Source organism: Nomia melanderi, chromosome 5 (genome assembly GCF_051020985.1).
Source record: "Nomia melanderi isolate GNS246 chromosome 5, iyNomMela1, whole genome shotgun sequence".
Taxonomy (NCBI): Eukaryota; Metazoa; Arthropoda; class Insecta; order Hymenoptera; family Halictidae; genus Nomia; species Nomia melanderi.
This window is the reverse complement of record NC_135003.1, coordinates 7,081,724-7,098,526: the sequence shown is the minus strand read 5'-3', so window position 1 is coordinate 7,098,526 and position 16,803 is coordinate 7,081,724. Positions and strand designations below refer to the sequence as shown.

Sequence of the window (16,803 nt, the reverse complement as noted above, 5' to 3'; positions counted from 1 at the left end):
TTCACTATAATGACTACGAATATTTTCCCATCTCCGGAATTGAATTCGTCCGACTGAATTCTTCGGCAACGTGGTCCCGCAATTGCTTCGTGCCGCACAAGCACGAAGTACCCGAAGCATGCAAATTATTCTCATCTGGTAGGTAAGTATTTTTAAAATTTTTTTAGACTTCCCTCTGTTCTTATTTTACTTATAGCACCCACTCACAGAACTTTGCGGGTTTGATAAAAAATGAACCGCGACGGACAGAGAAAATGGTTTCCTTTGTACCCATAAAATTGTCGAATATAGAAAGCACACTAATTACACTGTAAGTTTCAAAAAATATTTACAGAATGATTTAGAGAAATCAATGTTTCAAAATTCCATCAGGCTTCAAATAATAAATATGCATTAAATTTTTATTAAACATTACACTGTGTTAAATTTCATACGGTTTTATATGCTACAAATTTTATAAAATCCAGAATATAGTAATATAACAAATAAATTATTCTTATTCGAATAAAAACCTTCACGCGTGCACTCGATTTGACTGTAATTGAGTTTAAATGTCTAAAAAAAAAAGAAGAAAAGGCTTCAGTCAGCAACAATGGCGTTGGAAACAAGAAGAATCGTAGCTTCTTATCATGTGTATAAGTGTAGGTGATGATAAATCGTTTGCGGACGGTTAAGAAGCGCCTCTGAAGTACTGAATTTAAATTTATCCCATGCAGAGAGTGGCTTTATTCAGGCACAGAGTATAGTTGAACAGACGCCTGTGCAGATAACGTCCGGAAGGTTTTGTAAATAAGCTTCTTCGACGTACCCTTTCGCTACCATCGCTTTTACAGAGACTCCGTTTGATTTTTATTGACGCCAGACACGAGTGTTCAACGGATATCGAGAATCCTGCCGGATTTTTCACAGAGTCAGTGCATTTCGTCCAACTGACATAACCCATTGAACATAAAATCTAATATTTACTAAATCTCCGAATAAATATTTAATAATGATATTATTTTGTAAAATTATTTTCAATTATATTATATTAAATTATGCTGTAAAATTAGTTCCAACAACCACTTCGCATTTCAAATAACATAATTTTATTATAGAGAAATTCGTAAAAATTCTGACCGCTACGTATATATACACAAAATTTGTAGTTAAATAATGAAACGATAGTTAACTATAATTGAAAGTAGAAGTTAGAAAAAAATAGGAATCCTAATAGGAATAATTAGCTTCCAATTAAACGTGAAAGTAGGAATTATGGAAATTATAATGACAAAGTGAGAAGAGCACTTCACCGATGCAGAATGATTAGGGTATTCGGAACCCTTAATAATTAAGACGCATAGGAGGGCTGCATTAACTGCATCGCGTGATTCGGATGAATCAGACACAGCGAAATAGGTCGCTTGAAATTCTACGCGATTTCGAAGGTAACGAGGACGAAATTCAGCTCGAGCTGCTCGCACGGAATTAATTACCACGAAATAAAAATATTTGATGAATCCCTTATTGTCCGGTTGAAAAGTTTGCCGGGGTTATTACGTGGTCACGATCCTGGATGGAATAATTTATCGCGGCGTTCCGGGTGATGGCGAGAGCGGCTGATAAAATTTGATAAAATTTCACGTTGCTCGTAACTCGAAATGTTCCCTGGGCGGACTACGGGATGGCTGGTCACGAAACAAAAGCTGAGAAGCATTTTTTAAAATAGTAGCGTGCATCGGGAAACAACCGGGGGAAACCAATTTCGCATTGATCGCGTGGGTAATTGGCAAAATAATTTGCGGCAACGAACATACTCGTTTAAATCTTCGCTGGCTGGATTCCTGCTGTTTTCCAGACTTTCTACGTCTGCATTTAAATGTCACGTCGCGATTTTGAGCATTTCGTGCGGCTAATGTCATCGAAAATATATCAAAAAAGAAACTTATCAAACCTTTACACAGTAACCGCAACAAAGATGATTCTATTACTACTTATTCCACTTTCTATTCTACTAAAATAAATATTGTCGACAATAATTACTGATAAGTTTACGATTACAATTCTATGTTGTCTTTATTTATTCTTCTGTTTTTTAATATCACACTATAAATATTAGCAACGATCAACTTCACTTTCACTAGTAAAAACCTTCTCGAGCCAGAACCCAGCAAAATAAATTTGTCCATTCTTCTGGTTTTTTACAGCATAATTTATATAAACGAGAATCAGTATGAAGATTGGCAATCTAATAGTAAGTAACCGAGTGCATATTTCGCTATCGTCTATCATGTTGCTGGTTCCAGCCGCGCACCGCGAAAATAAGGGGAAAAGAGCAGTCGCGTTCTCGAAGGAAATAAAAAGTAGATCGCACCACCGTTTACCCGTAGCCACAGAAATACGAGCAATTATTAAATATTATCCGCGCTAGCAGGTATTTACCCCGCTGGCGTCGACGACGCGCCGCGTACCGCAATTACCGTCAAGTAATTCTCGCTTCTATTCCGAGCTGTTGCGAACAGCGCCTGATTTTCAGCCGGGGGCGGCACATCAGTCGATACTTCAACCGTCCGTGCACGATCGCGTTCGTCTTCCGACGTGCTTATTATGCCGTAACGACATCTTTTCACAGTGAAAACGCAATACATCATACCCTCCCGGTTCGTAATTATTTCAACCGAGCCGCGGATCGATCATTTTCGATCCGCTCCGTTGGCGTCGCTCGACGAAACTTCCATCCGACGATCTCGGTTTGAATAATTCGAGACGTAGTTCTACCGGAACTACAATGGAGAGTGACAAACTTTATAATAAATGGAATGAACATTTCGTTAATACTAGAACTACTGTACCGTGAACATGGTGGATTTCAGTTTCCCTATTTCGTAATTGTTGATATCTTAAAATTGTTAAATATTCATAAAGTGATTTAAAAAATAAACAGTTTCACTTCGATACTATAGTTAATATACGAGGAACCTGAAAAATATCTATTATTATAATTTTTATAAACATTACATATTAAACGCTCGGTAGTTGTAGTGTTAACGACGTAACAAGTTTTGAAATAACTTTGTTTCGTATTCATTGTAAATATAATAACCTTATATCTTGGAAGAAAGAATTACAATGTTTATTTTCATAAATATTGTTTTCTTTCGTTACATATCAATGACATTTATGATGTAATAGTTCTTCTAAAAAAAGTGAGCCATCTCTCCTGGATTTAGCCTATATGTTTGTTTTAATTTATATTTAATATTTTCCTCTTGAAAGCAATGCAGCACGGGAATTCTAGTTTCGATGAAAATGAGTTTGTACTCGCATGCCGCGTTCATTCCAGACCATTTGCCTTCCGTAGGTTAGACGAATGAAAATCGTAATCGATTCGTAAGTTTCGCAGTTCAAGGCGATGCATATTGCGGGTACGTGGCAACACCTGGTCTACTCTCACCTTTCGTGCCCACATTTCACCGTGTGCCCGTTTAAATGTTCTATAACTCTCCCCACCCCTCGCTCTTTTGTTTTCGCGACACTGCTGAACCCCAATTTAGTCGTAGAACCCGTTTCACACTGGCAGTTCCTAATTGCAAGCAATTTTTCAGACGTGCGACATTTGCTGCACCCTCAAATTACACGAGTGATATCTCTATACCCGCCAATTTTTCATATTGATTTATTTGATCGACTGCCGACCGATTTACTATCTCAACATTTCACTATTTCACTACTTTGACACGTCGCTAGTTTGCTATCTTATTAAAAATAATATATTTTTATATATTACTATTTTGCTACTTTGCTATTTTTTAGTTTTATTATTTTACTATTGCGTTACTTTTCTGCTTCACTGATTTTCAAATTATTTCACTCTTTCGCTGTTTTACTATTTCATTATCCTTCAAACTCTTCACCTTCCATAATAAATATAATTAATCTGTTCCACGACACAAATTAAAATTTACTATTTACCTGATTTCTATTTACACGTAAATGTAATACATGAAATGAAAGGTGTGCGCGCGAATCTTTATGAACAGTTTCTTCATGAAACGAGGTCACCAGAAAAATTCTACTGTACGTCAACGTAATTTTTGCAATAACTTTTATTACGCTGTAATTCTTCGTTGATGGTCTTCTTTCTATTTGCCAGGTTAACCGCAACCTCGAGCCCGACACGACACGTAAACATTTATTTTGTAAATACTGCTTTCGTTGCGAGCGTTCCTTGCGCGAACGTTTAGGCAAATATTCTCTCGTCGACAGGTCTGCTCAGTGAATGGAATAACTTAATCCATTACTTGTCGACGTGTACGCAACCCTCTGCTTTACACACTTTTTAAAATCAACGTGATTGACGTTTTCCGGTGAGATTGACTATAAAAAGAGAATCCAGATCGCTTGAGGAGTAGACGGTTTTAAAATTTCCTAGCTCAAATTCGTTTCTTAAATATTCTACTATACAAATTCTTTTATCGTGAAAACTCATGTGGATGCGTTTGAATGTGAACATTAATTATACTTTGGATTTCGGTCATAGTGAAACTGTATAAATTTGATTAGAATACATTTACATGCATTAAAATTAATTCTATGGAGCCCAACAAAATGGAGAGCTTAATGCAGTTTAATTAACATTTCAGTTTTTAATTTAATAACATCCCGAACGTGGTAAGCCTGGAATAAACTTTTTCCGTTTAATCTATCTTCGATATTTTGCATACTTTATAGGGAAAACTTTGAAATTTCTTTATCAACTTTCCTGACATTCATTTCCATCGACCGATATCCTCAACCGTTCCGTTTTCGTATAGAATTCTCACTTCTTAAAATACATTAGCGAATTACCAATTGATACGTTAAACATTTCAAGCGTACAATGAAAACAGTAATCGGATTAAACTGGAACAAAAAATAGATCAGTACCACAACACCACCGATCTTCATCTGCATATTCAGTATTTCCAGTTCCAAGTTAAAATTGGAGTAAATGATCCACGCATTAACCGATAAATTAATATTCATAAAATTAGTACGAAGCTGAGACTCCTTTCAGTAAATCAATATCCATACAGAAGCGAAATTCGCTGTGGAACTGTGTTGTTTCAAGCTAATAGAAATGCATGGAATCGGAACAAATTAATTTTACTCGACGTACGAAATATCGATCGATTCTCCTATAAATGTTTAATTCGTTCCAAGACCATCACCGGTGAACGTCGTCGTAGTCGACACGTTAATTAAAGAAAAAAGAGGAAGACAAGGAAAACAGTGGAAGGATAAAAATTCCGCGCAATATTTTCTGGGGCAAAGGTGAAATAGGTATCTGCTCGACCGGAGAAAGGAATTAGGTGAAGAAAGGGTTTGTCCGAAGGAAAAGTGGTCGGTCCAAAGCATCGACCCAATTACTCGAATGCTATCATTTTTATATTCGTCTCAGCGTTTATGGCGAACGATTAAGGGTTAAGTCGCGTCGTGCCAAACGATCCGAGTAGACCGAGGCTCTAACGTGCACGCGTTTATCATTCCAGCGGTTATTTCCTGTGTCACGGCCAACAAACGGCTATTAGTATTCCTCCGCACCGACACCTCGTAATTCTTGATTCGCGGCGGATATCATCCATGAATTCATACTTATCGTCGATCCTCGGTCGGCTCCCTCTTAAACCGTGAACGTGGTCGCTTAAATCGTTTCGATGACGATTTATTCGATAACCACGGGGACAATTCGGTAACATCCATACGCGATCAATTCGGATTAATCGTGTGAATCTTGAGTCAACAGTGATGTTATCCTTCAACGGATACTTATCGTCGATCCTTTTACATTGTGATCGCAATAGTTACCGCGGATTTATTGGGTGAAATTCGGTTATTCCTTCCTCCCTTCGGGCGATCAATTTCCATTGATCGTGTAGATTTTTCTTCTGTTCTTCGGAGGCGGTAAATTATGATTTATAACAGTAGTCAAACGGGTTTTAGTTCTTTTATTTTGCAAATATTGGTATTTTTAAAGCACCTTTTAAGAAATTGAGAACAATGTATTGTTACAATCTTTATAGGGATTACATATCAACCGCAATAAATAATCGGTAATTCTAGTGTTAAATATTCGTTGATATCATTGAATTGAGACTTATTATTGATTTTTTTGCCAACGAATTCGCGTAGTTTGAAATGGTTCTAATTATTTACAGAATGTTGGGACAAAGAACTTCAGTGATTTTATTTGAAGTTAAATTCATTTAGAAATATAGATGACTTCATTTTAATGGAACAAAACGCGTACTGCTGTTTTGTTTATAACATCATAATTGTACATTCTAATTTAAGTTTATTAGGTTCAACCGTTCTTCGCCAATCTGCCTGCCTGTGTTTGAGCACAAGAGTTAAGAGGCTAAAGTTCTCGAGAGGGTTATTGTAAGTGCACGCACCGTAAAAGTGTGCAATATAAGTCTTCCCCGTTTTCTGTATAGATGCGCAGAAAATGCTTGCATACATTTACTTAATTAGTGTTATTTTTACTATTCCATTTAATCGCAATATTAATTCCAATTATTTTATTATTATTTAACTTCAATTACTGAGTCTGTATGAAATGAAATTATTACAAAATATTATTTAATATACATCGAATATGCGTTGAGCAATTTAAATCATACGCTTTTTTGAACTTATCGATCGTTACCTCACAACAATCCCAACGTCCCGATGCCAATTTGCATTCGATGGCCTAGGAAACAATTCAGTCGTTTCGTTGTTCCTATAAATTTCGTACAATAAAGTATCGATTGTTCGGCACGAATGAAATTCATTTTTCATGCATCGTTTTACTTTCATACGAACGGTCGTCTCCCGTGTCCATAAAATACGTTATGTTTCACAAGATCGGAACCATCGCACTTTATATTTCATCGAGTTCTATCGAGGCACGGTGGTATACTGGTGCAAATGAAAGATTGACCTTCATAAATAGTCTGTCGAATGGAAACAAGTAAAAAGTGGGCTAAAATGCTGGTACGGCCGAAACAGTGTTGATTCCGTACGTGAAATTAAATTAAATTTATTCAGATACGAAATTTTGAACACGAGATTTTAGTTTTCGATACATTGATCTTCGATATTGAAAATAAATTATAATTCAGCAAAGTGGTTACGTATTTCTCGGTGGCGGAATGTTTTTAATAAAAACAGGAGGCGTGCTCGAAATAGTGGCGCAACTAGAAAGATTATTTCTCGCGTGGAAGTAGGTCAATACTGTAAAATTAAATTTTTTCATAGGGATTTATCTACTTCTACATCTACACCGAGAAAATCGAATTTTATTGAAAAATTTTATCGAGAACACGTGCCGTCGAATGGAACCGAGCTGACGTACGTCTATCTGTAACTCACTTACTACGAGCTCCAACGCATGTTTGTCAAAAACATATTCGAAGTTTTCCTAAAAACAAAGCTGCGCACAAACAAATATTATTCTAAAAGTTCTATGGAAGGCTGTACTGATCGCGAGTGCAAACGTAAATTAGAATTTCAGTAGCAGTATTTTACACATTTACGCACAACAACAATGCTGAATATTAATAATGATTTATAATAATTTCTTTTATTAGTTCCAGCACACAATAAGATAAATCAGTAAAAAATATTACGCGATGTTTATTAAGAATTACAGCAAAACGGTTATTCAGTTCTGTATATTCTCTTCAAGTAGAACTGGTAGGTCACGCGCAGACACGTTATGCAGTGTCTACAACGATGAAAATAAATCGATACAATTTTTAATATAATTGTAGACCCATTTCAATAGAATCAAGTAATATGTCAACGTTATGAAACGTTTCGTGACGTTATTAGTGTCCATTATTTGCGAGGGGGTATTGTATTCACTATCCAATCATGTAACAGAATACTCTGCTTTTATAATGGCGACCCTTCCAATCGAATATAATATATATGAAAAATGAGGATAAAAGGCATTTACTTTCGTACGAGAGACATTGCAAAATATAATAACGTCCATTACGATGAAATGGGACGTCTTACAGAAATTTCGTGTATCAATTGGAACGAACAAAAATATCCTAACAATTTCAGTAATTCACGAACGAATGAAAAATGTCGGTGACATTCTATTTTACAACATCGTGGTTCAATTATGATTGTTCACGCAGATTCCAATCTTCGCCAATTCCAAACGGATCATTGACAAAGGAGAATTAATTCCACTTTCGCAAGTTCAATCGCAAGTGCATCATCCAACCGTGAGCAGCCCACTGATTTTTTCCTCAGTTCTGAAACTTCATTTAACCGTTCAACAAGAAAAGTAATACTTGACCCGCCTCGATCAATACTCTTTCCTTGTCTTTCCAGTCTTTATCTCCGTCCGTCCGTTTTTACAATTCCTCGTATCTTCCATCTCAGTCCGCGAACGTCTGCTCGAACGCAAAATCTGTATCACTCCAACGAACTTAACCCGATAACGTACACGATATGCTCTCTTTCTCTCTCTCTCTCTCTCTCTCTCTCTCTTAAGAAAGAAAGAATAAAAAAAGAACAGAACAGAGAACATACGATAGAATTCAGTCCGCGTGAGTCTGCGTCCCCGGGAAAATAGACCGCGAACATTTCTCCGATATTTGCTTGCGTTCCTGGTTACAATGAATAGAAACGGTAAGCCATGAAGACGCGCATTAGCGAATTCTCGTCCATCGGCACGCACGCCAAACTTTTAAATTCGATTATTTCGCGGCACGCGTCACTGTGACGTCGCGCCAGCGAATTTTGCCCTACAATTTCGGCGTGCATACAGTTGGGAGATGATTTGATGTCCAGCGCAGCGATTTCTAAACTGAGAACTAGTGCAAAACAGGATGCGGGAAGTTATTATTTTGTCAATTACGTTTTTCTCAGTTTTTGTAATAACAGGTCGACTGTCAGTGATATTTTTATTTGTTAGCTGGGGTGCAGAGATTGCTTTTTCGAATATGTTTTGTTCAGTGGAGTAGTTAATATCTTTATTTAATTTTGAGAATAATTTATTATTTCTTAATATTAAAACTAATTTTGAAGTTTTAATATTAAAATACACTCCGTGTTCGGCCAACGCCGATCACCCCTGAGAATGTTCTGTGATCGAAGCCGCTCACTTCGATCGAAATGTATTCTTTTAATATTAAAAAACAATACATTATTCTTTAAATCAAATAACGGCACTAACTACTCCACTGCTATATTATTTTGAACAAAAAATAATCAAAACTAAACTAAAAATATGAGTGGCAGTCAATCTATTAATACATTTTTACCATTTAAAAATTTGTCTGTTATTTTATAAAATAAAAGGGCAGGGGGCGGCGAGATTACATTCTTCTTAAAGGAGGCCGTATCCATCATTACTTATATTTACCTACAATTTCTTATAAAACTTATTATATTTATTATTAACAAATATTTCGCTTTTGAACGAATCATCTCATCGTTAAGAACAACGAAATATTGATTTTTGGTTGGAGGAACGTTGATATTTTCCCATTACCCATCAATATTTCCTGAAGCTGTTCCATGTTGCTCAAGAAAGGTATTTTCATCTCTCCTCGCCTCATTTTCAATATTAACCCCCTCAGACTTCGTTTTTATATAAAATTTTGTTCGAAAATCTACCAACACTAATCGTTATTCAATGCATCACCAGTAACGATATTATCTGAATTATAATAGTGATAGTACACTACGTTTCTGATGAAAGTAGGCTCGTATATACAGTTGCCTATCACAGTTCTAATATTTCGTCAGATATTGAAGTAGTAAAACAGTGTACATAATGTGCGCCTGGTCTGAAGGGGTTAATTCGGTGTTCGTCGACACGGGTACAGTGTGACCAATCAACTATGAACAAGACACATAAAATTTTAGTGCGTACACGGAGTATTCGTTTTATCGCGATCGTCGGCGGACTGTGTGTAAACGGAATAAATCAAACGCGACGCGTCGAACGACACAATGTCCCTGTAGTGTAGAAATGCTGGTCGTGTCCGCGGGTCCGGACACGTGATTTCGTGTCCGTCGGGTGTGCGCCCGTTGAAACATGCACGTTCATAGGCGATTGCGGGGCGCGCACACAATAGGCCACACAATATTCGTGTACGTACCTGCCTAAATACATGCATGTATCATTCCGCCGGCTTCCAAGCTATGATTCATGTCCTTTTTTATGTGCTTCGTGCACCCACGTGTGTCATACACAGGCCGAGGAGATTGTGACGTTTCGTTCCTCCGCAGTCAAATATGGCACAAAAGATTCTACTTTACGCGTAATCAAACAGAAATGGGATTGATTTCGTTTAGAAGGTTCGCATTGAATGGTCGTCATTTCTTTTTTGTAATATTTACCCTTTTGTTGGAGTTATTCTTTGATCCCGAGTGAGTTTGTTTCTTTTCCAATCCTGTTATGGTTGGTTGGTTTTTTTGAAGTAATTCTTTTTTAATTTCGTCGGTTTCACGATTATTACGGGATTACGATACTGTTTTAGTTTTATGTGGATTTTATTCGTAGTTGTAACGTAATATTTGTCGTGGGATTATTTACTTGTATGTCCTTTGTTCTGTTTCGTGTTCACCAGGTTTATTTCGTTCTAACTTCGTTTAAGTTTGAGAAGAAACGAGTGTATTTTATAATGTTAAGTGTTGAGCTGAATACAAGTGACACGTTAAACGCATTGATGAGAGATTCGCGCGGTAAATCGCGTCACGAGGGATCTGATAAGAAAAAAGAATGTGCCCACCCGTTAATCACCGTTTCTACTTACTCTAAGCGCTCGTACATGCGCAACGAATCAAGTTTCAAAGTTAATTTCCACGAACTTCGTTCCACATTTCTCATTAAGCACCTTAGTGCCTCAGGAACAAAGTAGAACTTTATTAAACTGCAAGCCGGAAGTTCGGAATAAAATTTCTGATGCACGCTCTCGATGAAATTGTCTTCGACTATTTGACATTATCTTATTAAATATCGCGTGCAGCCAATGAGTCCGCTCATTCATTTCGAAAACTTTACGTGTAAACATAAATTCACATTTCTTGATTCGTGTCACTCGATCAAAAACATTAACAATTAACTGGTAACAATTTCCTTTCTTTCAAATCTCATAATTCAAACACACAATAGAATAGACAGACAAATGGAAGATCAAGGCTCCAAAGAATGGAAATAGTGAGAAATAGAAAATTATACACCACAATGAGAAAAGATTGTTGTACGATCACACATTCACTGTACCCACTCTAACAATTGCGGCGGTTTGAAGCTGATGTCGAGCCGATAGGTTGCATCGCAGCTCAACTTGACGGTTTTCAGCTGTCGAAATCTCGCTGACGTTTCCATCTTGCAGTAAACTGGACCCGCACCCGGTTCCCTTCGTAGGGATAAGGTCACTCGGAAATGTCCATCAGCACCCATCTAGCCCCATAATCGTACTTGTGGAACCAAAATGAAAAGAAAACGTAACAAAATGTTTCTTCGCCGCGGGGACGATGATCGTATTAAAAAAAGCCGCGCGATGTATCGTGAATCGATGGCAAATCAATGATTTTTCCTTCAAACGATCACGATTTCGAAGAGAAATTTCGAGCGCACCGGTTCGCGACATGAAACGAACACGAACGATCCGGTGCAACGTGCGCCACGGGCGTCGCGACGCTTACTGAACCACGACGCCGTGCATGTAACGCGATTCCGGCACGCGACGGCGGCTTTGATTCCGCTTGTGTTTCGCCCCTTGGCCCCATCCTACCCCTTAACACGACGATGAATTTATTTCAGTCGATCTTAGACCACTTATCGTTGGTGTAAATAACGTTTGGACACGCTTATGGCGTCCCGTAAAATATTCTGCGGCTTTAGCTACCTCATTTCTTGTCTTTCCTTTCTATCGCATAATGCAGAAGCGAAATTGATTACGTTTATACGATAAATCAAAACGGAAACCTTCGGTTCAATCGATTTTTGTTTCCTTCAATTCTCATTTAGATGTTTAATTTGATTGAATATGTAATTGTGAGTACATTACGGTTGAAAATGTTGCGTAAATACGTGTTGAAAAACATAATTGGTGCAAGGATGTCGAAAGAATTTTAGAAATTTCTATTGCAATTTATTTATTTTTTTTATATATTCTTAGATCTTTTTACAAAATTGTCTTATTCAATTGTCTCGGGATTGTAAATGTAATTTTGCACCTTTTTGGGATCGTGCAAACATAATATAGAACAACTCCGTACTGCGGAAGGAACTTTAGGCTAACTTAAGGTCACGGAACCTCGGAACAATGTATATCTCTGGTATGTGAAAATGAGCTTCGAGCATATCAATCGTTTCGGAACACAATATGAGAAACTTTGCAATTCGGGAATTAGCTACGGACTACCTGAGGGTTATACAACCGCAATCCAATGAACTTCAGTGCTGTGAGATCAATTTCGTATTGTTTCGAAATTGTGGAGTCTTGACAAATAGCCTCGAAATTACGTACTGCCTCTACAATCGTTTCATAAACTTTTAAAATAGCGACGAATTCTATAACAAAGTGTCCTACAGTTTCAGTCAATTGTGAATCACATTTTTCCACGACTCTACTGTGTATATAATATTCTCAGAAGTCCCAGGAATCTCAAATAGTTCTAAGTATCTTAAGAATTTGTAGAATTCAAGGAGCTTGAAATATCTCAAAAAACATATATTCTAAGATTTCCCAAGTGCCACAAAAATTGGAAACTGTTAGTTCCGTGAACACAAGATCCTATTAATCCAGGTCTTATAGGGGTAGTTCGACATTACTGATATGATGTCGTAGCTTTTGATATTGAAATCTTGTATCTAAGTTTTAATTCTAGTTCTGAGTTTCATAAAATAATAATTTTGAGTGATCGTAGAATAATTCTATGTCTGTAAAATCCCTTGTCACAATGATCTGCGACCCCAAGATGGCTTGAAAGAGGTTCTACTTTGCATCCACACCAAGCAATGTTGAGACGGTTTCTCACTGATCCTTTTTGATGAGCTTATAAACTAAGATTCCAAATGATTGATGGACCATATCGATTTTCATCTACCAAGAAATCCTGGTTTCTTAGCATCTGCTATGAGGTCATCGGTAGCTGTCCGACGATACTATGTCAAGCGCCCGAAGGTGTCCTAAGCTTCACCTACTTTCTGAAAACATCGATATCGGATCGCCTAGGAGGAAGGGACTGCATTTATTGTAAACCACAATGCTTGTCAGCTAAAATTTAAATGTTTACACGATATAATGTCGGTACTTTACCATATGATTGTTTTTCATTGATTGACGATTCAATTAAACGTACACGTGTAACATATCGGATATTGTGAATGCATTGCATTGCACGATACGTAATGTCGAGAATTATAATTAAGAATCATTTATTTTTAATAAATTCTGTATTGAGCAACATTTAATCAATATTTTAAAAAATTTTTTCAAACGACAAAGAAAAGGTGATATTCATTTACATACTTAATCTATATGAACTTTCTATATACTATTTTCTATACATAATAATAGTACTTATAATTATTCTCTAAATGGCAAGATAAATATAAATGATAAATATATTTGTACTAACTAAAACGTGTTTCAAAAACAGCTACATCATTTACAACTATAGCATACCGACGCTGGAAGGCTTCTAAACAGTTTTAAAGACTTACAGACACCTGAACCGAGAAAACAAGGTATTTACGCGAGACAAAATCAAGATGAAAGAAGCCTTCAATTCAATCGATTTTTGTCCCTTCTGCTGTTCGCTTGGGCGCACATGTAATTCAATTAACTGTATAATTATAAATCCATTACATTCAAAAATATAAACGGTATAAGGTTATTAAAATAATGACTGTAGAAATCTTTCTTGCACAAATACAATTTATTTTTTTCTTTATCATATATTCTTAAATTCATATACAAAATTGTCTTAGCAAAGTTTGAAAGAATTCTATATATACATACACACTTTCATATACATTAAAATCTTGTCTATCTGATGTATATTTTGTATTAGAGTATCACAACATTGAATCATGTAGGTACAAACAATTGTTGCAAATAATAATGTTCGCATTGTAACACAACAATGTAAGTACTTTGAAACAATATGAAAATACAGCAGATAGCAATTTTGAATATGCATTGCAGTCATTTTCTGAATTAATCATATGTTTATAAACGTGTACTATTACGATAAAAATAATTCTGGTTCATTGAGTATAGAAAGGTACCTATCTGTAACTCTCTGTAGCTTTTACACTTGTAACGTCGGTAAAACCTTTGAAAAACTTTATTTCCGAGTTTGGCCATTTATTTGAAGTTTTCAGTGTATTCTTCAGCATAGTCATTTTGTTTGAGTAACAATACATTAACAGTAACAATGACATTGAAAATAAGTCTTTTATTGCATTATCTCTATTAGATGAGATCATTAAATTACTATCTACCATTTATGTGTCTGTTCCCCAAACATATTTCCAGTCAAGTGCAACAAGATCTATTAATTGTCATAATGAATATTTATGTTTCTCCTCAGTGTTAACAGTACAGTTAGTCACAGCTTGACCCATTTTTATTGTTTGCCCTGGTTGTATGCAGAATTTCAAATCTTCTGGAGCTTCGAATAGCAATACAACAGTAGATCCCATTCTAAATTCACCAAACAATTCTCCTTTGCTGATATGTGCACACCCTAAGTTAGCATCTTTCCAATGCTTCACTTCAGGCCACATAATTTTATTTGTTTGCAGTTCTTTATCACAGTAAACTTTTATAGAACCTACATTTGTTGCTCCCACTGCAGTGTATGCCATAAAACCGCCAGCCCATTTTCCAACATATACCACACGTTCATTTAATGAGAATAAATTTGGTAGATATTTAGCTACTTTTGGATTGACACTTAACAGCTTTCCTGAGAATAAATAGTTTACTTCATGTATCTCACAGTTCAATCACGAATATATATCACATTAATAATATTTAAAGTATAGAACTTGGATTTATTAGTATGATTAATAATGACGTTAAAAAGTCATTATTGATCATATTAATCATAATAGTACGCATGTAAAGCAGAAAACAGAAATGATATATACCTTGAAAATGCCTACGAAACTCTATTTCCCAATCAGTTGGGCTGTGAAATCTGTGATAATCTCCAGGAGCTAGATAAACTATTAATTGATATAGTTGATTTTTTGGGTTTTTCAAAAGTGATTTTACATAGTTATCGTCATCTTCTGATGTAAACTTCAGAGGTGATTCAGAGGTAAAAGTACTCATATCACCCAAAAAATGTCTAAGATTATAAGTCACCCCCTTTACTTGTTCCACTAAACATGCTGTTACAGGTCCAAAATGCAATACCCTTCCATCCGAAGGTGATACCTATATTTAAATTATATACAAATGTGATGTTATTTGTAATATTCATATTTATTTATAATGATTTCCATACAATAGTTTACATACAATACTTGTTTTGCGGTCAATAGGTCTTGCATCTTGTTTAAGTGGTCTAACAAAGAAATCAACAAGACTTGGAAATTCTGATAAATCAGCATCAATTTCATCTAGATTAGCATGAAATGTTTTTGCATAAAATCCATATAAAGTTGGTCTCAAAGCGACGGGTAATTCCAAACTAGCTATCCAACCCCATATTCTACTTATTATCCGAAGTGGTAGGTAATAATAACATTTTACCTATGTGGGGAAAATGAAATAATTAATGGGTTTAATCTATAAGATTCCTACTAGCTATGACAATGATTCTACAAAATGATAAATGGTAATTTGCCATTTTAGCAAAAAAAAAGTTATACCACAAAAACATTGATTGGCGCGTACACATTTGCATTTTCAGTTGGTGGAAAATATTTTCTTGTAAGCTTCCATTGCATTAGTGCCCACAGTGATATAGATATTGCAATAGGTATATTCCACTCCGATTTTGCAATGGAATACCACCAGGATTTAGTTTTACGTTCTGCTGGAGTTGAATATTTCCTTACATTTTTTTGATTTACTGTAACTTTCAGAAACCCTTTTGGATACATATCTGTACAACATTCATGTGAGTTTTTTCTGAAAAGTGTTAAATTCTATAGATATTGAAACACCTTTTTATCTCAAAAATAATATTACAAACCTCACATGTTGAACAAATCTGAAAATTCTATAACCACTCATATCCGATGCTAAATTTTAAAAAAAAAGGTTTATTAAAAATTTCTTTACAATATTTTCAGAATTTTAGGTTAATTTCAATTCCACATTAATTTCTATAAATAACATATGTGATATGAATTTTACGAATATAATAGAAAATTATACCGAGAAACATCATGAACCTTAATGTAACAATGTGTAATGAGAACTATATATAATTAGATTAACAGTTTAAATTAATCTAGTATCTATTTTGAAACAAATTCACGTTAAACGTAAGTAAGTATATCCATTTACATTAAATATACATACTTTTGATCTCGCAAATAGCTTTACAAATTCGGAACAAAGAGAATCATATAATCAGAACGAAAGCTCCTAGAAACTGAATACAATGTAAAATATGTACAGAACTTTTATCACCCACAAGATTTATGCTTTTATATATCTTTTAACCGCCATCTAGTGGTGTAATAGTAAAGATCTATTTGAATTGGGTGTCGGTAGTCTCAATCGTATGTAGTTACGTATTTTAAGTTTGTGATGTAGTTCAATAGTTGACCCTTTCAATTAGGATACGGGTCGC

At 35.6% G+C, this 16,803-nt stretch overlaps 2 protein-coding genes across 2 annotated transcripts in view; both read right to left on the bottom strand.

Annotated features, from left to right (window-relative positions):
• Positions 1 to 11,705, bottom strand: part of LOC116430926 (CB1 cannabinoid receptor-interacting protein 1) — a 29,276-nt gene extending 17,571 nt beyond the window's left edge. The window contains exon 1 of the mRNA XM_031985658.2: positions 11,262 to 11,705. Within this exon, the coding sequence (XP_031841518.1) occupies positions 11,262 to 11,437 (176 nt within the window). The 5' untranslated portion in view covers positions 11,438 to 11,705. The remainder of the gene's footprint in view (positions 1 to 11,261) is intronic.
• A 2,199-nt stretch (positions 11,706 to 13,904) lies between these two features.
• Pisd (phosphatidylserine decarboxylase) lies at positions 13,905 to 16,690 on the bottom strand. The gene is made up of 6 exons (XM_031985623.2): positions 16,530 to 16,690; positions 16,198 to 16,246; positions 15,872 to 16,133; positions 15,519 to 15,752; positions 15,143 to 15,434; positions 13,905 to 14,958 (listed from the first exon to the last, which is right to left on the bottom strand). Exons 2-6 carry the CDS (start codon positions 16,236 to 16,238, stop codon positions 14,552 to 14,554), a joined length of 1,236 nt encoding a protein of 411 aa, XP_031841483.1. The 5' UTR covers positions 16,239 to 16,246; positions 16,530 to 16,690; the 3' UTR covers positions 13,905 to 14,551.
• Between the last annotated feature and the right edge of the window lie 113 nt (positions 16,691 to 16,803).

Excerpts from the sequence above, each read along its gene's own strand:
- Pisd (XM_031985623.2), bottom strand. The coding sequence starts at position 16,238 with ATGAGTGGTTATAGAATTTTCAGATTTGTTCAACATGTGAG. Across the intron at positions 16,134-16,197 it reads AGATTTGTTCAACATGTGAG|AAAAAACTCACATGAATGTT; the intron begins GTTTGTAATATT and ends AACACTTTTCAG. Across the intron at positions 15,753-15,871 it reads CGCCAATCAATGTTTTTGTG|GTAAAATGTTATTATTACCT; the intron begins GTATAACTTTTT and ends TTCCCCACATAG.